This window comes from Astyanax mexicanus, chromosome 1 (genome assembly GCF_023375975.1).
Source record: "Astyanax mexicanus isolate ESR-SI-001 chromosome 1, AstMex3_surface, whole genome shotgun sequence".
Taxonomy (NCBI): Eukaryota; Metazoa; Chordata; class Actinopteri; order Characiformes; family Acestrorhamphidae; genus Astyanax; species Astyanax mexicanus.
The window spans coordinates 57,522,537-57,544,435 of NC_064408.1; the positions used below are offsets into that span (position 1 = coordinate 57,522,537).

Consider the following 21,899-nt stretch of genomic DNA (forward strand, 5'->3'; position numbering starts at 1 on the left):
ACTGTTTTCAGATCAGATTTTCTGTTGGAACATTTTGTTGCTGCAGCAAAACCTCACAATTTTTATCATACTATTTTGTTCACCTTCTTGTTTTTAAACACATTATCCATTGTTTTAAACTCCACTGATCATACAGGACACTTTATAGTTCTCTAATCACAGAATGTATTCCTTCTGTTTTTACATTTAAGGTATTTATCAGATGCCCATATCCAGAGCAACTTACAAAAGTGCTTTGTTGATTACTTCAAAAATATCCATAGCTAGTTCTTAGAGACTAGGATCAAGAAAATCACTGCCTGGCCAAAAAAAGTTGGCCTCGGCATTTACCGTAACTAAGTAAATGATGTGGGTTTGATGCTGCAGTTGGTCAGCAGGTCTGGGTTCAGCAACAGTATGTGCTGAAAGAATGAGCTCAGCTGACTACCTGAATATACTGAATATAGACCAGGTTATTCCATCAATGGATTTTTTCTTCCCTGATGATACGAGTATATTCCAAGATGACAATATCAGGATTCATGGTGCTGGAATTGTGAAAGAGTGATTCAGGGAGCATGAGATCATCATTTTCACACATGGATTGTTCACCACAGAGTCCAGACCTTAACCTCATTGAGAATCTTTGGGATGTGCTGGAGAAGACTTTGTGCACCGGTCAGACTCTACCATCATCAATACAAGATCTTGGTGAAAAATTAATGCAGAACCAAGTTTTTGCAACATCTCTGTCTTCCTCCTTTAACTCTGTTCTTTTATGGCCAAGAGGACCAACTCCGAGGACTAGAGGATGACCAACACAAACTATTAAGCAACAAATGAGCTTCTGTTTCTAACTTTACATCTACACAGTAAAGACGTACACTGTAGAAAGTGATTTACAACTTCCAAAGCCGTCCCTGTGTCCTGAGATCAAACAACAGCCTGATTATGGGATAGTTTTATGGTAATTCTAAATGTTTCCACAACACTAGACAACACTTTTTTTTTTATAATAGCTCGACTTAGTCATTTGTTTGTCACTGTTGTCCTTTTCCTTTAAAAAAGTGAAGATGTGCTTAATGGGAGGCTGTTTATTTTTTCAGTATCATCAGGAATGCACGTTTACCTCACAGGAAGGAATTCACAGCCTTCTGGAAGGAATTTGTGGATAGCATGCAGCCCTACACTGGTATTTCTCCTGCACTGTCTGAAGGATAAATATATGGCATAAACACAATAAAGCGCCCCTAACAATCCATATAAAGAGAGTTGTACAATTTTAAGTAGCACAAAGATGCTGGCTGCAGTATAAATAACATTTATACACAGAGGTTGGGGTGAATTTCAATAAAACGAATTCATATATACAGTACCAGTCAAAACCAGTCAACTTCTAATTAGATTTTTTTATGAAGTTCTTGTTTTGCTCTTAAACTAATTAAGAGAAATTTAAGTAATTAACTCTTGACAAGTTTAGCACAGCTGTAAACTGAAAGCCATTCCGGGTGACTACTTTAAAGAATCTAAGTTTAGAAACGTTTTTGATACATTTCCTAAATTGTATTCTCTTAAGTTTTCAGATAAATTACCAATATACAATGCTTAATCAGGGGGTGGTCTGTGCAGGGTTTGGAGAAGGTAATCCTTGCAACTCAGAGAGCAGAGTGGGCTGATAGGACCAACAGTTAGACACAACCTGATTTGTTGAAAGACTGCATAACTCTCCCCACTAGGGCTGGGTATCAACACTGATTTTCAGAATCACATTGATTCTGATTCACAAGGTACCAATTTAATACAACTCCAGATTCAATTTGATGTCAAATCATTTAGGGATATTTTAGTTTTTCTAATGTTAATGTTGAAATAGTACAAGGATTACTCAACTTTTCATTATTAAGAATTAACCCAAAGCTTTTGTCCAAAATATGCTAGTTTTTAAGATTAAAGTGTCCCCGGTGACTGGGGGGCCTCTAGAATCTAGCCTCCGCTAACTTCTCTCTCCTTTCTGGCTCTGATAGACATGTGGATCACTTCAGAGAACTCTGTATGATGAATTTCCACTAATGATATTTCACTCCACATCTTGACATTTCCTCCTTCGACTGTCATGTTACAGTTAATCTTTTCCCACTAAATCTAGGTTTTAGGTTTAACTGGTTGGCTTTCAGGGGAGGAGGAGTCAACAAGAAAAAAAAAACATGTCATGCTCCATGACACCCAAAGAATTACTAATTGGTCGCTTGGGAATCGCGTGCAGAAATGACCTGTTAATATGTTACATCCTTTGTTAGCTGGTTTGTTATTTGCAAAGACTGATATGGTTACAAAAAAACTCTCTGTAATTCAGTCTGTATTGCTGATACAAGTGAGCAGGTGTTATAAGTGTTAACTTTTTAAATATCAGGAGTATCGGCTTATTACATTATAAAATCACTAACTGCACTACCAGTATTGGATCCTCTTATCTATGAACAGAGATGTGGAGTCATAAGAACAATATAAATATGTTGGGTGTTTCTTTTAAAACACACGTTTTAAAAGTTTGGTTTGAACTCTTTTTAATATACAGTAAGTCTAAGTCACATGTTTACAAAAGCATCCATACAAGCCCCAGAATAATAAATTGTCATATCAGGTCAGACATTGCAATGGAAAGCATTTATCAATGCCTGTAGTAAAGCATTTCATCTTTAGACCTTAGAGAATAAATACCATTTCTTAAAAATAAAAACAAATATGACCTAAAACAATCTAGTTAGATTTGGTATGTAGCTGATTGTTTTACATCACAGAACAGACCCATGAAAAAGAAAAAGCTGCATACCATATTTAACCTGACTCTGGAGCCAAATCTGGCCCTGTGTAGAAACAGCACTATGCTTTAAATAATAAAAGTGCCTGAATGATTTCTTTAGAGCTATGCCACAGTAGAACCACTTTTGGTTCTCTTTAGAACACTGTTTATTTTAAAGATTGTTCAGGTGGTCAAAAGTGTTTTTTCTATGACATTCCTACAGAAATCCCTTTAAGCACTTGTATTTTTAAAGAGTGAATGTTTGAAATGTCAGAACAATCCTCTGTAAAGTGTTAAATCAGTAGTAGAGCATGGAGAGGAACATAAATAGTGAACAAATAAACAACAGTTTCACTCCTGTACAGCGGAAAGGTTTACTTAGCTTCTTTTGGTGGCGAAAGATGACCGTTAGGATGTAATTAAGGAAATTGAGTTTCTTTAAAGCACAAATGAATCCACAGCTATACAGTCTGTGCTCCTCATAGTTCTGAGCCTTTGGTGTGAAATTGGTCTGGCTTTTTTTCCTTTTACATTGTGAAAGACATAGAAGTATAAATATAAAGTACGTGGCTATGTATGCACAAACACAAGCTGACTTGACAATGAAATCATGTGCAAAAAAAGAAGGTACACAAAGGGAAGATTACAACAAAGGCACATACGGACATACAGTAAAATCTACTACGCATATGTACAGAGCACAGAAATGCAGTTTGAACATCACAGTATATAAAATCTACTCCTTCCTTAGCTTTACCTCTCTACAGGGTTATGCGACTAAGCCACTTCTGGTTGGTTAGCTCAAGGTTCAGTATACATGTCACTAGTGTTCTGCTGGTCTAAGAGAAGCCTGTCCCACATAGATCTAGCCTAATCTCCACCTTACCCGCTCTCTCTCTCTCTCACTCTAAAATTTGGTGCTGTGGCTAAAACTGTCTGACATGATGATGTTTTTGTAGAAGTTGTCAGAGCGCACAGAGCAGTAGCCTTTCACCTTGTCCAGAACCTGGTGGACGGGCAGGATGGAGGAGGTGGAGGCGTCAGCATCTGAAGTGCTGCACTTTGGGCTAGTCCGGTTTGAGTAACCTTTACCTGTAAGACAAGCCAACATGTAGGAAACAGAGGGAGAAATAAAACAGTCAATTTTACAGTAAAAAAAGCAGTGTGTGTATAAGAACATCACTTTTTCCATGATGTTTTTATAGTGATATATTCCATATTTGAACAAGCATGGAAGAATGTTCTGCACACACACCCAGTGCAGGGTGATTTTATACTGATTTTTGTGCAGTGGTACTAATAGATAAAAACCATCTTATGGATTAACTTTCTATTGCATTTAATAGTAGACTTATTGGGGTGAAAAATATGTTTCCTAGCAGGGCCTGACAGTTACCTGCAATGCATAACATGCATTTTGTGCTCTTGGACAGATTTAAAAAAAAATATATATATATATATGTGATATATATATCACAAGAAGGCTTAAAAAACTCAGAACAAAAATAGTACATTTCTTTTTTTTAAATACATTTAAAGGTAGTAATAAGATTATATTTATGTCCTTGATGGCAACAGTCTTCACATAGGTTTCATGAAGTTCACCACCAACAGCAAGGTTTAAGCAATTAGACATCTATTATACTTTAAAATAGTTTTCTTATGTATTTTTTTCTTTTCTATCTTTTTTCTTATTTTCCTAAGGTTCAGTTTAGATGTCTTGAAGAAAAATTTAGGGCAAGAATAACAAAAAAAAAATGGTATTTAGGCAATATTTTAAACAGAGTGTTTTTGTTAATATCACCTGTCAGATTCCATTCTTAGCAAGTGTACAGTCAAAAACAATGTGTAGAATTTATAATAATAATGTACCCGGCTGCTATGCCTAATATACTCCTACAGGTCTCATCCACTCTAACATAATAAATAATGTGCAGAGAAAGTTCCATCACCCACAGAAGGCTGGTCAGGATGAGGCTGTTGGTGGTTTCTATTGAAAGATGATGGGTAGACATGCATATTTTGGTTGCTCCTCAGTTTAGCATTTGTGATAAAGATTATCTAGTGCTACTTCAGCTTAATGTTTTACAGCCTTGGTTGAGAACTGAGACATGCCTTTTTACCAAAGACTAAAATATTTCCCTTAAAGAACAAGATTATCCAATCAAAGCAGTCTGTTATACTGGTATATGCTGTTTTCTCTATAAAGGCAATTTCTAGGGCTGCTGTTTTTTTATTATGGAAGAATAAGGTAATAAGGTTTTAATAAGTAAGATTTAGCTCAAAATATAATGTGATTTATACTATAATTACTAAAATAATAACAGAAAACACCAACAACACGCTTAGCAGTTTTTACTGCAAGTTATGCTGAAATAACACTTGCACGCTTCAGATTCTCCACTGGGGGCGCCATTAGATCACAACTAGCTCCATGTTAGTCATTAAAGGTCAAAGATAAAGTCACAGCAAACATCAACAACAGCAAACACATGCATAGTCACTCGATTAGAAACACACATGAGAGTGGTCCTTTTTAGACTGTAATATTTGTAATATTTGCTTTAATAATGTTTTATGTAACTGTGATTTAATTACTTACTTTTTACTGTAACTGTTACAAATTGCAGTTACTGTTCTTGTATCCTGACTATATACTGCAGTTACACTGGGTACATAGTGTGTAAATGGACAAAATAAAATACTGTTTTTAAATGTTTTAACCACATTATGCAGACTGGCTCATACTGGTTTGTTGGTGTTCTTATTTTTTGGAATGTTTTTTTGTCCACCAGCTTTCAGCAAATGACATCACCAATCAATGAGCTCCCACAGCCAGACAGTAACACACATCTTACACGTTATAGTTTTTAAATACTGTTCTTCTTTTGAGAAATTAATCCATGGTCATGAGATCTGGTTCATGAAGCAGTCAGAGCATAATTATTTTTTAGTCTGTTGGTGAGGCGCTGCTCTCCAGCGTTACTGATGCACAGTGTGAGGTGACACAGATCCAAAGTCCTAGGCAGTGATGCCAGTACTGAGTAGGGTTGCAGCGGTAACCGGTTTCACGGTATACCGTGGTATTAAAATGCACGGTTATCATACCGTGTGTGTTTGCTTATTACCGGTAAAACGCAAGCCAGCGGAGAAACTCACCCGTGCATGCGCAACTCTGCTCCGCTTCAGCTACTCAGCACACAGCGGTGAGAACGGCAGAAAGTGCATCAGACTAGAGCTTCATTAACAATTATTATTGTTAATGAAAACGAACCAAATAACGAAAACTGAAAGTGAAACTTAACTAACTTATTTATAAGCGCTGTTTTCACTCCCGCAGTTCTACCGCGGGAGGTGTTGTGCTGATTCTGTCCGCGAAGCGGGAGTCGGATTGAGCAGGGAGTCGGATTCGGCACAACAGCGGCAGCGCGGCAGCACCTCGCGGCCCGCGGTGTTAGTTGTAAGCGCTCGCGCTAGCCGCAAAATACGACAGAAAACACTGAGAAACTGCAGAATTATGTATTGGACTAAAATGAGCACGAGGAGATAAAAGAGAACCTTTACCTGTGAGTAGCTCACATCAGAACACGCAAATCTCTCTCTCTCTCTCTCTCTCTCTGTGTCTCTCTCTCTCGCACGTGAACTTCTCCGCACTGTGTTTAGCTGTTCTTAAAAATCATTTTAATTAAATAATAGTTCTATGCTTCTATGTTAGTGTTAATTAACATAATTCTGATCATATTTCGGTCATTCAAACAGCCTGAAAACAGACTTGTAATCTTGTAATCAACAAGCTTGTAATCAATGTGGCCGTAAAGTCACAGCTAAAGGAGGAAATACATCAAACCTGTTCTCCCATCTCCGAGAACATCACCCCGCTGTGCAGCGCCAAGTATGTGTTCAGTTTATAATTTTAATCTGAACATAAATAAAACCTCTTTGTAGTCGTGCATAACCCATGCGGTAAGCGCCCGCAAAAGCGCTGAGTTATCCGAAATTTGGGCACGCAGGTACAGGCGTGAAGTGCGTGCTACGATGGATTCACGTGTCCGTGTAAAGGTCCTGGCCGGACTGGATGTGAAAGACGCCATTCATTTACATGCGTTTATTTTCAAATTCTGACGTGCCTGTTTTTCATATGTTGAAGGTTTTAAGGTATGAAAGCCTTAAAATAGAAATCTCTATTGTGAGGATCATGTCAGAAATAAATCCCCTCTTTCTGCAGTATCTGGTTATATACCAACTTTTTTATATATATATACACTCTTAATGCCCTTAAGAGTAGTGGAAAAACATGGTTTCCTTCACCTGATGGTGTAGTTTCTACAATAAATAGTTAATTGAACAAAAAACCTTTGTTGTAATTTCTTTAAGGGTCAGTTTAATAATATATGTAACAAACTGTGATACCGTGATAACCGCGATACCGCGGTATTTTCCGAGACGGTTATCATACCGTGAAAATCTCATACCGTTGCAACCCTAGTACTGAGTAATGCCTTACTCTTATCAGTTTTTTTTTCAGTAACTAGTAAACTAACGTTTTACTGTTTCTAATCCAGTAATCAGATTAAAGTCACTGTGCAGGAAATCTTTTGTCAATTTCCTTACTAAAACCATATTGTAGCAACAAGCTGAAGGTGTTAAAACGTAATGTATTCTGGAAATTGTAGTGTGGGTGTGTAGTCACCTAGGTTTTTGTTGTTTTAATTTCATGACCAAGCAGGCTACAATAAATGTGCAGTACTTCACTTTAAACCAGTTTCTGCTCAACTTTCTGGAAAAGAACCAAAGTTTGGGTATTACCCCAGAACGGGTGGAAGGTAAGCTCACAGAGCTTACAGTGGAAACTAGCTCCCGTGAGCATCAAGACTGTGGTGTAGAGGCAGTAATTAGGATAAAAGAACACAGTCGTCGCTCTATTGCTGGAACTTACAATGGGTGCTGTCACCACGCTAAAATACGCAACAGGGCAACATGCTAACAAGCTAACAGGCTAAAGCTCCACACTTGTTAACTTGCTGTTTTTCTTCTTTTCCTTTACACTGTATGTGTGCAGAGAACTGTGGGTGATTAAGGGTTGTGAAGGTTACATCAGCTGAAGGATCTTTCAGTTTGGAAGAGCCTTCTATTTTGTAGCCTCATACATTTTTGGAGCATACATATTATATTAAGGTGTCATCACTGTTGTGTAACAGTCTTGTGGTTTTAGAACGCAACACTTTTATAGGCCTCTTTTGCTTATGCAAGATTTGCATTTCAAAAAGAACACAACTGTGTTTGAGGTTCACAGCAGGTCACTTTCATTATCAGAACTGCCTTTATTTAACTGTAACAAGGTAAAGAGTTTTTCCCTTCCCCGACAGAGAAGAAGCTTGGGTTAGAGGACTGGAGTGAAAAGATAGAAAGCAAATAGAGGAAAGTGTTCAGGCAAGGGGAGCAGGTGAAGTGAGGGAAGAGGAAAGAGAGCTGCATTTTTGTCAGTAGTACTCCCCCCATGAACACCACCCCCCCACAGCAGACCTCATCATCCTCCGTGTGTGTAAGTCAGTTTGTATCAGTTTGTTTTGAGCGGTTTTACACACCCATAAATTGTTGTGATCCAAATGCTGCCCATATCAACCAAAAGGACCTACTCTACTTTAGGTTGAGAGTCAGCTCTCACTTATTTCTTTCCTTTCTTCTGTTGTGGCAAAGATGCTGTGGCCAAAAAGCAGAAAGCAACCAGTGAACTAAAATCAGCATCAGAGTGTGAGTGACATTTAGAGTGATCAAAGGTCAAAGCTGCTCTTTTGCCAGCGTCTCTTCAGATACACTGTGGATCTGTCAAACTCTTTTGTACAGAATGCATTTGTACAATTAAATGAATTTGATAAATAAGTTACTTTAGATCAGTTTGCTCTAATTATTATTCCACTGGGGACACTGGCATAGAGGGTCTGAATGTCACTACACAGTCTGGATTCAATCTAACAAACAGTTGTGGCATTCATCAAAACATTAGTTATTAGTGATTTCAAACCCCCACAAATCTGCTATGTATAGAGCATTATGAAAATAAGTGTCTAAGCTAGGATGTAGATTGAATCCAGTAAGTCTTCAGAGGAACTAAGGGCCAGTCACACAAAATAAAGGAAGCATGAAATCAAGCTAGCTTGTGTTCTTTTACCTCAGGGAGATTCTTCATTGCACTAGTGGTGGATATTATCTATACCACAAACATAAATACAAACACATGGCACCATTGGGTATACAGTAACACAAGGAAGTGACAGTCAGAAAATACAGCAGCTATATAGACCTCTGAGTTTGTGTGTCATTTTCTAGTAGCTGACATATACAAGTTTGGTTCTTTTGAAAAATTAAACAAAAAGGCTTTAAAATTAATTTAATTTAATGAATTGTGATTATGAGAACAGTACACAATTTTTTTAAATGGATTAATTCATAAAATATCTTTTAGCTCAGTTATATGTTTACTTATTGCAGGTTTACTCTTATTTGGACTTCTTTTGTGCACATTTGGCGAATATGTAACAGAATGTATGCCAGACTTTGCAACTCAGTTGAAAAGCAAGGTAAACATTCCACCATTTTTATAACAAGGTGCACTGGTTTAAATCAGATAAGATGATAATGGCAAACTACAAAATGACAACACATCCTCAGAATTCTATAGCAAAACCTACATAATTTCTGCTACATAATATACTACAAAAAATGCAGTAGTGGAGCTTACCTGTACTGCTGTGTCTCTTTGCAAATGGGTTTAGCGTAGTTTTGGCCTTGGAGGTCCAGTTTGCTGTGGTGGAGCCAAAGGAACTGGAGGAGAGCGACTTTCCTAGGTTGTCTGAGCTCACCTTCTTGGTGTTATTAGTGGCAGTTTTGCTCCAGTCTGCAACAAAAGAAAAAACATTGGACAATCTAATAGATGAAACAGAACATAGGGGCTATTTACACATTGCATTAACATGTTTGTTTTTTGTTTTTTAGTAGATCAGGTTTAAATTCTACAAAAGGCACACTGATACATTGTGATCAGTTTATTATCTGGTCACTCAAAATGTGTCACATTCAGCAGTGTTTAGACATAGATCTTTAGTATATTCCACATAAAAGCAAATATAATTAACTACATGTGCTCAAACAAAAGCACTGTATGTACAGAAATGCATCTGGTATTCACTAGTATTCACAAAAAACTAGAGACAAAGTAATGAGATATTGAATGATATGAAATTGCTACTTCTCCTGAATGTTAGATGATCCTCTGAATAACATGGTTTTAAACAAGTCAAAATATGAACATTTTACAATTATGCCAAAAGCAAGCCAATAGTCTTGCACAACGAAATGATGCAACATTAAAATAAGCCTGCTATTAGTTTTAACACCATTATGTAACAGCACCAGCTAAACAAACAAAAGGCAGAGTCTGTTCTGATCTTTAAAATAATACTACATAGTGGAATCAAAATCTAAAACACTGTATTATCAGGAATACACAGAGGAGTGTGGGCTCGCTGCTGCTTCACACATAGGCATGAGATGAGTGGGAAAGGTCAGCTGTCTTCAGGGCACCACTGAGATTTTGGCATTATGTTTTATTGGTTGTAAAGTCCAGCACAAATCTTTTTGGCCTTTAATTTTAATAACTGTTTGTCGGTGTTACCTAAGGACACTAGAGCACACTTAAAGCTGGGTTTTACTTTCACATACAATCTAACCAACCCAAAATTATATTGAAATGATCGTGTTTAAGCTTAAATAAATGCATGCATAAAATGTTCTGTGCATTTGTTACCTGAATTGTCTGCCAAACGGAATTTTCCACAGCATAAATATCTTCTCCATTGCTTCTGTACATTTTCTTTCAAGGCACAATGGAATATGAATATGAATAAACCTATTGGACAAACAGATTTGAGGAAAAAATTACATTTATTTAATGAAACTGTATATTATTTCTAGAACTTGTGGATTTAAAAAGGTTTTATCAGTCAGTTGGACCAACACATTCTCCAATAGGCAGAAAGAAATGAACTGGAAGTAATTGATTTAAAGTTAAAATGAAACATATTGTTTTTTTTATTGAGAAGCAGTAAACACAGGCTCTGTAGTTAATCAATTATTAAGCAGAATATTTTTTTAGTATTTCTTAATGAACAGTTAAATTAAAAACAAAAACTTAATTGTGGTCTTAGCTATTTTCCTTCCATTGCCTGTGGTATGCTAATCAAGGTAAATTACAAATGTGTAATTTCACCAATGAAGCGAAAAGTTTCTGATACAACTGTATTCCCTCGGTACAAATGCATAGTAAATGCAAATAAGCCAATGCATAACAGTCAAAAGATGCAACAGACTAATATGGAACCATATAGTGCCGTGATACTGTGCTGACGCACCTTGCAATGAGTTGAAGATGGAGAAAAGGTACATGAAGGCCAGGTTGACAGGGCCCCAGGCAAAGAACGCGAAGCCCCAAGTCATGCCTAGCAGGAAGGTGAGGCTGACTACACTGCGCAGGTTGCGCAGAACCTCCTCTCGAAGTGTGCGGTTGCTGCGCTTGCCATTCCTACCACAGATCTGCATCATCACCACAATGAACATGGCCACATTCATAACAAAGATGAGGGAGAAGTAGGCCACACACGTCACGTAGAAGACCACCTTGCTGCGTATCCAACAGCTTGAGAAAAATGAAACAAAACAAAAACAAAATGCAAGATCATGCTTAGAAAAAGAACACATAAAAGAATCAGTTTAACTATATTAAAAGAAACACAAAGTCAGTTAAACTTCAGAGATATCTGATCAAGTGATTGCCAATTAAGTTCACCTGTTTTGGTGCAAATGAAAGTGACAACAGGTTCACTGGAAAGGCAACAGCAAAAAACTCTCTTTCTCCTTCCTGACTGTTTTCTAGTTTTCTAGTTTTGTGTTTTACACCTGGCCTTGTCACCACTGCTGGAATGAGGCAGTTCCTGCAGCCCGTTCAAGTTGTACAGGTAGTCCAGCTCCTTCAGGAGGACACATCCATACATGCTGATGCAAAAAGGTTTGCTGTGTCTCCCAGCACAGGCTTAAGAGCATAGAGGACACAGACTGCATCAACCCAGCAGCATGAGAGGGTGTGTGCTCCTTTGTGCGAGGAGGAACTGCTCAGAACTGTTCACTGATGCCCGGATCCAGGTCTGGGAGGACATTAGATCAGGAGCATGCCAGATGATGTTGGGAGTGTCAACAAATAGGTGAGGGCAATACACACATGCACATGGTGTGAATTTAAATCCGGCCCTCCATTAGTTGATGATTTTGGTTTCCATTGACTGTAAAGAGTTTCTTGAATCTTTTGGTCAAGATGGATCATTTCCCTTAAACAATATAAGGCAGATAAAACATGCCTATTTCTGCTGTTTCATCACTTCTTTATTAATAATTCTGGCACATTTTACAGAAAGATGGTGATAAATCTTTTTACAGTATCATTTAACAAATGGAAAATGAGGAGCCTGAGTAGGCTGAAGAATCTTTGAATTGTTTGTCAGTTGGCGTAATGCTCAGTTCCACAGTTAATAAGCCTTCAGTAATTTGTGCTTTATAGCAAAGTAGCAAAGGGTAAAGGACAAAAGTCTAAAAATGTTAACTGTTGCTTACAATTCAGATGAGCCTTGGCCATTTTCTCCTTTCCCATAGTACTCCTTCCCATAGGAATCTTTGTTCACAGCCACCACAATGCCTACAATCACAGCAGGAAGGCCTAGGCAAACAGTAACAAATGGTTAGATAACAGTTATAATGCAGTTTTTATAATGCAGTTATAAAAATCAGGATACTGAAATCTGAAACTGAGTTTACCTAAGATATACACAAATATATAATATACCTGCTTTTTAGAACATGATTAACAAAGCGTGATTAACATGATCAACAATTAATCACACTTTTGTATTACAAAATGTCAGCACCATGTAGTACCTCACTGTGACTTACCCCATCCAACAATGCAAAACTTGAGGATATATCTCCGGATGTAGGTGTTAAACACCTTGACCAAGGCGATGTACATGTGGATGGACTCAAGACCCATCCAAGTGAAAGAAGTAAGCAGGAAGAAGTGCAGGAAGACAGCCACAGCCACACACAGGCCCTCCATATTGTAGGAGGCCAGCCAGCCATCCAGCAGGAAGACCATGTTAAGGAAGAGCAGGGAAGTGCTGAGGTTCATCAGGATCTTTGAGGGGTAGTCCCGCCGCAATTTCCTACAGGGTGAGCATCAATTTAGTTGAGACTGGCTTAAGTGCTAAGTGTGTTTGTTTGAAGAAAAAAAAAAAAAAAAAAAAAAAAAAAATATATATATATATATATATATATATATATATATATATATATATATATATATACATACAAAAAATATTTTATATAATTAATATATGAAACATGATCCACAGCTTTCTGAAGTCCCAACTCACCTGAGAAAGCTAACAACACCTTCATAAGATTGATACCTTTAAAATTATTGTCTCAGCTCATGTAACAGTCACAACAAGATATGTGATTTACAACATTTTTTCAGTATCTCACAAAAATACTGGCAGACTGAATATGGATGTCTTTAAAAAACCATGGATCAGAGATAAAGAGGACCACAAGTAATATTAAACATTTATTATCTTTGTTTGAGAGAGAAAGAAAAAGCTATAGCTATATCTATAGTACAATGACTTATACAGTCTTACAGTTACGCAGGACTTTGCTATTGGAGGAAAATGTTTATGATTTCAGTGTAAAAACTTACTCAAAAGCAATGTAAGTCAATAAAGTCACTGCTGAGAAGATGGCGGAGATACCACAGCCAATGTATGTAATGAAGGTGAGAATCTTGGTGTTCCTCTCATCAATGTAAGTTGAAGTTCCAGAGATGTCCTACAGAAATAAAACAAAGGAGATGTCAATCAAATATCAATATCAACACTGACGCCACTAATGTAGAGGTACCCCTTGTGGTACATTCTCTAATTAATCCTAGGTAATTTCCCTAATGCAATCAGAGATTTATTCAAAGACAATGTATCTGACTTTATGTTTTTGACTTTAATAAAAAGCATTACTACATTTGAATCTTGTGGAATGTAACGGTTTGGGAAATGTGATGTTGGTAATATCACAAAATGAAGAGAATAAGAATACATATCTTACCATCAGAACACCAAAGTGTGTTAAATGGCTACACAGACAGATTGTTCTGTTGCTGTTGGAATCAGGGCTGACTTCACAACCCTCACTGTTCCAGCCTCCAGTGCCATCTATTGGACACAAGGCAGAATTAAAACTAAGCTTTGAGACCCAGTGCCTGTCTATATCATTCCTACTAACCAAAAAGAGCGGAAATTCCATTTGGATTAGGTTACCTGAGACCAGAAACTAAATGCAGCGTTCAGTATGAGACTTACTGTAAAGAGTGAAATCCCAAAACACACAAACTGGCTTTGGATTCCACTGAAAGAAAAAACAAAACAAAATTCATGTTTGATACAGGTTCTCTTAAACTATTGTGTTCTAAACAGTAACCACTGTTTATGCAATGCACTTCTATAATCAAAACACTCACTGCACATCAAACCTCTCTTAATGGGTTTATTCACATATCAGTGACTCAATCATTAAATTCCCTCCAAAAGTATTGGGAGAGTGAGGCCAATCCCTTTATCTCTGCTGCAGGCTGCAAACATTTGGGTTTGAAATTAAAAGATGAATATGAGAAAAAGATTTACATTTCAGCTTTTATTTCCATTTTACATCTGGAGTTCAGAAGACAGCACCTTTCGTCTGAACCCACAGATTTGTCTTATGATCAAAAATATTGGAACAGATGAATTTCAAACAGATGAAAGTGAATTAGAAGTAACATTTAGTTGCAAATGTGTTGCTTGCAATAACTACATCTAGTCTCTGATGCACAGATATAACTAAACTTGTACATTCTTCTTCAGTGATGCTTTTCAGGCAGTGAATCATTATCTTGCTGCATGATGAGAAATCCCTCAATCAGTTTGGTTTCATCTTTCTTTAAATTGACAGACTTTATTGATTGAGTTTATTGTACATCAATAAAGATTAACAAAGCCAATCAAGCTCAAGCCATGACATAACCTCCATCATCAGCAGAGGCTTTTTCTTCAAACTTTAGCCTTTTTATTACAATAATAAAGGATAATCTTTGTCTCATCAGTCCATGGTCAGTTCAGGCTTGTCTTTGTACTTCATGGTAAAAGCCTGGCTTTCCTTTTCTTCTTGTTAATAGTGGTTTTAATCTTCTGGTGAAGCCTCTGTACTTTTTATTCATGACGTTTTCCGTGAACAGTAGATTGTGATACCTTTACTCCTGTCCTCTGGAGGTTGTTACCAATGTCACTAACAGTTGTTTTAGGGTTTTTCTTTACAGCAGTCATTTCCTTCATCAACTGCTGTTGTTTTCTTTGACCTACCTGTTCGACATTTGTTATTTAGTACACTAGTGATGACTTTCTTCTTTACAACGGTTGTTTTCCATCTCTTCTCTGCCCATAGACAGCTCTCTGGTTTTCATACTTGTTACTCCTCTAATTATAAATGCACAGTCTGTCCAGGAAAAATCCTAATCTAAAAATGAACATAGACATTCAGTGCTATTTATTGTTTAAAATATTAATGTATCAGGACAAAACACACCTGACAGTCACATGTTCCAATACATTTGCCCGCAAGAACAATCGTGGGTTCAGAAAGAAGGTGCTATCTGTTGCTATCTATTCATCTTTTAATGTCAAACCCAAATGTTTTCAGTTTACAACATAAATAAAGGGATTGGTTTAGCTGTTCCAATACTTTTGAAAGGGGGCTGTGTGTAAAAAACACGTTGAATTTCATCCTAGCTAAAGACAAATGCTGTGTTCTCCCTCTTGAACCTATTTTAAAATGAAGAAGAAGTTTGGTGGGCTTTAAAAGGTGATGATGAGCTGGTTAGACTTGTACCTGATATTCCAGATGGGAGATTTCAATTTGGACAGGATCTCTCAGGTTACTGATGGTTAAGTTGCCCACACTACTGGCCACTACGTAACTGTTCAAGTATCGGCCATTGCTCTGTTGATCCTAAAGGAGAAAATTACACAGTACATTGTCATGCTTATACATGGTTTACAACATCTTCAAATAACACTAATAATCATACACAGGCATTCCAAACAAATGAATTCTGTTATTTTGGAACTACAAAACCTTTGCTGACCAATCCAACAAAAATGTTCACCTAAAACAATCAATTTACTTTGAAGTAATGTATATTAATGAGACTGTTAATAGTTGATGTATTAAAAATTACTTTTTCACAGGGGACAGATAGGGACAGATGATGCCACAAGACAATGGGAAAGAAGTGAGATTTACTCATGAATGTTTTAATGTATTGCAGTCAGGGCACTGATGTGTTCACTCACACTAGTACACATTCTAATTCATCCCAATACGAGGTTAGTTTAGCTATAGAACAGTATTCAATATGAATTACATAATATATATTTACTAGTTATTTTGCATTGTAATTTACATAATTACAGTTGGATTATGAACGGACAGGTTAGAGCCTTTTTTAGCCTTTCATTTGTTTTTAACAAAGAGCAAAAAAAATTATCATGATGTTTTGACTGTAAGGTTAGAGCCATCACTTTTCCTAATGCTGTTTATTATGAGTTAGAAGTCAAGTTGACATTACATTATATGCTTTTGTTATCACAATATATAACTGTGACTTCGTAAGGTTAACCATTTAAAAGAATGGCCCTGGGATTAGTGTGCTTAAACTGTATTTACAGGAATCTATTACCTTACCATTATTGATCCAAACTGCTGTCAATAAAAAACAAATTACACAGAATTCAATTGCTAATGCAGAACAGCCAAGAAGGTATTGCAGCCCATTAGGATTCACTGGCCAGCGCAGAACAACATATTGAAACATTGCTCGCTAAATATATATCACACAAAAAAACTGAAGAAAACAAAAAAGTGTCTATGGATTAGCATTTACCTGAAACAGCCCCGTCTTACTGAAGAACATGAAATTTATCTTTAGGCTGGTATTTATATCGGTGGTGCTCAGGTTATGCAACAATGTTGCAGGTAGTGTGACAGCAGCTAGTGGATTCTGGATTTCTGACTCAAAATGAATCTGAAAAAAGAGCAGAGGCATCAAAAATCAGTTATCATTTACTTCTTAATTTAACCTGTACAGGTTCTTCACAACTCTTTAACAGATCACCATACCAGCATTATGCATTACTTAGGTAAGCACCAGACCAGGATGTTTTTTGCAAAATAATACGAAATGTTTGGACGAAATGTTGTCCGTAGTTTATAGAATAAAACCACAATGTTTATTTTAATCAAACATAAACCTACATTTAAATAAAACAAAACTAATTATTTTGTAGTAGTCTCTTAAATTTTTCCAGAGCTGTAACTTAATAGCATACTGGTGATCTTCAGGACCTCGGGCATGATTTTGTACTGGAAATAATGCATGAGCTCATAGAAACAGAATCCAGAACAAAATCTTTTTCTTTGAGCCAAAGATCAATAAAAATGGACAGCAGACAGAAGAGCAAAGAAGAGCAGCTAAAACTGCTCGCCACACTTCCCAAATGTTTACAGACTGTTACTAACAGAGGAGAAAATGCTACACAATGGTAGGCATGACCCTGTCCCTTTAAAGATGTGTTGCTGCCAACAATTTATAAATTAATTAATGTTTTGCATGAAACATTTGTTATTAATTCAATTCTAAATTTGTTTACATTTTTATCATTAAGTCCTACAATGTCCCAACTTTTTGTAAATAGGCTTGTAGATGTTTACATACATGATACATACATATGGTTCTGACTGAATCAATGGTTTTCAGTCATGGATTAAATTATTTTTTAGATCAGAAAAAAGAAATAACTTTGATATTAAAAGTGTGCCAAACATACAGTACACAAAAATACAGTGTGCGCAAACCGTACATCTGATCAAAAAGCAGTATGCAAGCACAAATTCAACAATTAATCTGGAGGTGGAACAATGTCCATTTCTCAAAAATTGAAAGACGAATTACGGTTAAGAAAATAAATAAATAAATAATATAAAATAAATAAATTATATATAAGCAATAATAGAGGCAATAAAAGGCAATAATAGAGGTACCTGTGGGTCTGTGGTGTTGTGTGAAATAAAGGCACTGAAGCTGGTTCCATTGAAACTGCTGATGTTGTGTTGTGAAATGCCCACAGCCAGGTTCTTGGAGGAAATGGCCAGAGATGGACCATCAAATTTAATTTTCTGAACCAGTTCATCCATGGTTTTTAAAGCTCTGAAAAAAGAGGCATAACTTTGGAGCACATTGCTTCATGTAATGCTGAGGAAAACACTCAAGACAAAATAAAAAGATTAGAAAAGGAAAACCAGGCTTTTAAGGTTCTTTTACATCTGATCAACCAATTTAAAACATACCAACCAAACCATAAAATGCACCTACATTACTGAAGCATTCCTCTGCGCAGTCTCTGAGGTAATCATCACATTGGAGATGATGGTGACCACAGTGTTGGCCAAGGTGGCATTGATTTCAGCCACAGTCACCAGTTTCTTTACCACGGTGACAACTTCTGAAACTTCCTCAGGAGACAGCGCATTGTTTGTGATGTCAGCAAGCTGGACAGCAACCTCGGCAGCATTCTCTGTTCAAGTTAAAGTGAACTAAATTAGATTTTCACTGATTTTACAACCATGCAAAAACAAAAATCCAGTAATCTTTGTCCGTTACTACAAACATTTGTCATCTATACTCATTTTAACTGTACACCCAAGCTTACCTTGTGAAACATTGATTGCTTCTATGCCTTTGCAATTAGACAAGTTTGGTGGACCCCACTCTGAAGTATACATTGTTGGGCTGATGATGCTAAAAAAAACAATTTTACTTATATTTAGGTGTAGTGCCTTTTAACAAACTTGAATTAAATAAAGGGATTACAGTCCTATCACTTTAAACCACATTTAATGGTCAGCAAAGATGAATTTAGACCAGTACAATTGTAAATGTGGTTTTATTAATCTGACTGTAGTCTCTTACAGTAATCTCAACAGGGTTTCTTTAATTTGATCAAACAAAATTCAAACATTAACTGACAAACTGACACATAGTGATTCAATGTGTAAACAGCCAAACAGTGAAGACATGGAACAAGGTTTTCATTTCATACTCTGAAATCACTTCATCTGTCAATATAAGTAGGCTGTCAGCTTACCATGTCCTGGATGCATTTTGCTCTTTGTAAGGGAAGCAGGGGATGTATTGGGTGACTGATGGCTTGGTCTCTGGCCATTTATAGTGGAGTTGCGCCTCCTCCACCTGGCAGTTTCCTGCAGAAACAATTATCCACTTTAGATTTGTTGATGTAAACTTGGAAAAAGCACCATTTTCTTTTATTTAAATGTATACTCCACATCTTTTCATCTGTGCACCATGAAGACAGTGAGTATAAAAGTTTCATACCGATGGCATTTACTGTGATATTTTCTATATCACTTCCAGCATTCTTCAGTCTGGTCTCAATCTCAGTGCTTGTCAGGTCTTTCCCTGTTGTGTTTCTGTACATCAACAAGGCCTTACAAGTAAACCTAGGTAAAAAAGGGAGCAGCACCACAAGTTTCAAACCCCTTATTATGTGCAGCGTAAAATCAGAGGAATAATAGGTTATCCAATTATAATGAGTTACCATTCCGTTGTGGCACTGGAGGCATCATTGCTAGGCAGAACGCTAGGACACATATTGATAAATGAATAATGTAATCAGCTGGTGACAGACAATCATACACACTGGCAAGTATTACATTTTTAACCTTTCATTTATCCAGGAATCACATGTTCTTATTTACAATAACAGCATAGCAAGCAGCAGAGGTCAGTTGAGGAAGGAGAGGACACAGGTTAGTACATGTTTCTTACCTGACATTACCCACATAAACAGTATAGGTCCAGTTTTGGAATGTTTGGTTAAACTGTGGGCAAAAACAGAATTAAATTAGACGACTATTGCTAACATAAATGGTAAGACATTAAGAGTCAGACATTTGCAGCTGCAAACATTAAAAAAACAGTAGCAACTGATTTGTGAAGTGCAACTGGTTTAAAATAAATAATAAATAATGTGCAGAATCTATAAGCAATTTATTATGCCTACATGTTAAGTACATAAACCATATGTTCCCACGTCCCAGACACACTTATCTTTAGTGAATTACTGCTTTGAACTGCATCCCTTGCTGACACTGACATTCAGTTTCGCACACACAGATTATATGATCTTTATAGAAGAGAATTACCAATAAAAAGACTTTGAGCGTGCTTAGATGATGTTAAGTTTCTTTATGAAACCAAAAGTGTTTTTTCTATGGCATCGCTCAAAGAACCATTTATAATGTAACCATGTCAAGCTTCTACTAGAGGGGTATAAAGCCCTCCCACACCTCTGGAGTGTTGGAGGTCCATTCAAAGCCTTGAGGTGAGCTGTGGTTCAGAACAAATAATTTGACATCAGTACTTCACTAAAGAGTACAAACAATTCCTCAACATTTAGTTCATCCTAATAATAGCTTTGATGAAAGATCAAACATTTGGACATATAGTTCTTTGGTGTCAATCATACCCATTCTGCCATGGTCTCATTTGTGATTGCCTGGGCATCCTTTCTTGCTTCCATTGAAATCTTGTAGAAAGAACCCTCTGCAATTAAAATTGAAATAAATATGCTTAGTTGTTGGTATGTGATGAATTTAATGTGCAGTGTGAAAATGTTCTGTGTAGCATAGCAGTAGTGGTGGCTTTGGTACCAATCCTGAGAAAAAACTAACAAAACTTACAATTTACAATTAGCTGTACAATCAAATTAACAAAATTACATGAAAGAAACAAACAAATAATTTAATCAATGAAGAGACCAATTATTTAGACCTTTTAAGCAGTCTACTGCTATGCCCAACAGCCATCACCAGATGGTGCTCATGTATCTTTTAATCTTTAACGTTAGTGCAGGACTACAGCTTAATGCATTGCTACTTCATGCCAAGGCCTTCTTAGGAGACTACAGTGAAGAATGTACATTCCTCTAATTGTGACAAGCCTAGAGACATTTTGAGTCAGCAAACTGCCAGGTCTCTCTGCTATCCTAATAAGCTGTGTGAAATATGTGTAGATTATAATTAATATAAAAATAAAAAATAATTTAGTTTTCCTCAGAACACAAAAGCAGTCTCCTAAGAAAGAACAATTATTTAACAAATCGCAAGGAAACTCTGCACTCTACTTATGTGAGAGTATAGCACTAGAGCACTAGGTATTGATGACTGATTGCATTAAATCAAATGTTAATGAATTTCTCCCCCAACCAAATCACACAAGAATCAAGGCAGCACCCTACTAAAATCTGGTTGATGAGAAGACAGGGTGATTATTTCCCGCATTTAAAACCATCATTCTAGGATAGCTAACACACCAAGCCAAGAGTTAACTAAGAAGGAATTATCTCTCTCTCTCTCTAAGGTCTACTTTGTTATTAGAAAACATACTGTTCCTGGCTGAAAGTCCACACAGACATGTAAAATGAAAGCGAGCTTTACATGGGCATGGAGCAAGTTCAGGGGAGTCTGTGGTGGTCCCACGGGTGGCGCCAGTGGGTACAGAATCAAAGCCTGCAATAGCTCCCCTAGGCGGGGTGGTGAGAAGGATTGTGCCATTTGAGGGGACAAAGGACTGGTCGTCAATGGCCGGGGGAGACGGATGTATTTCTCTATCTGTGGTGGCGGGATGAACAACAAGTACATTGTGGCTGTGGCTGGAGGGCTTTGCTGATTCATTCTTGGACTGAAATGGCTGTTCAGTTGTTGGGGATTGGGCATATTTAGAATCCTGAAGGTTGCCTGGAATGTTAGTATCCACCGGGTGAAAGGGTAAAGCAGAGGTTTGTGTATTTGCTACTAAACGTGAAGGCCAGGACTGCTTGCTGGGGAAGGTGGAGACATGATGAAATCCACTGGT

At 37.0% G+C, this 21,899-nt stretch overlaps 1 protein-coding gene across 1 annotated transcript in view; it reads right to left on the minus strand.

The window, feature by feature from the left end:
* Positions 1 to 2,526: 2,526 nt before the first annotated feature.
* The window catches only part of adgrg6 (adhesion G protein-coupled receptor G6), a 58,079-nt gene continuing 38,706 nt past the window's right edge, over positions 2,527 to 21,899 (minus strand). Inside the window, exons 11-29 of the mRNA XM_049467732.1 lie at positions 20,512 to 20,588; positions 19,812 to 19,864; positions 19,582 to 19,623; positions 19,359 to 19,483; positions 19,111 to 19,225; positions 18,676 to 18,764; positions 18,339 to 18,540; positions 18,008 to 18,173; positions 16,851 to 16,991; positions 15,797 to 15,916; positions 14,236 to 14,281; positions 13,982 to 14,088; positions 13,581 to 13,708; positions 12,776 to 13,044; positions 12,440 to 12,542; positions 11,188 to 11,471; positions 10,584 to 10,685; positions 9,519 to 9,674; positions 2,527 to 3,871 (exon numbers count right to left, since the gene is read on the minus strand). Of these exons, the coding sequence (XP_049323689.1) occupies positions 3,687 to 3,871; positions 9,519 to 9,674; positions 10,584 to 10,685; positions 11,188 to 11,471; positions 12,440 to 12,542; positions 12,776 to 13,044; positions 13,581 to 13,708; positions 13,982 to 14,088; positions 14,236 to 14,281; positions 15,797 to 15,916; positions 16,851 to 16,991; positions 18,008 to 18,173; positions 18,339 to 18,540; positions 18,676 to 18,764; positions 19,111 to 19,225; positions 19,359 to 19,483; positions 19,582 to 19,623; positions 19,812 to 19,864; positions 20,512 to 20,588 (2,510 nt within the window). The 3' untranslated portion in view covers positions 2,527 to 3,686. The remainder of the gene's footprint in view (positions 3,872 to 9,518; positions 9,675 to 10,583; positions 10,686 to 11,187; positions 11,472 to 12,439; positions 12,543 to 12,775; positions 13,045 to 13,580; positions 13,709 to 13,981; positions 14,089 to 14,235; positions 14,282 to 15,796; positions 15,917 to 16,850; positions 16,992 to 18,007; positions 18,174 to 18,338; positions 18,541 to 18,675; positions 18,765 to 19,110; positions 19,226 to 19,358; positions 19,484 to 19,581; positions 19,624 to 19,811; positions 19,865 to 20,511; positions 20,589 to 21,899) is intronic.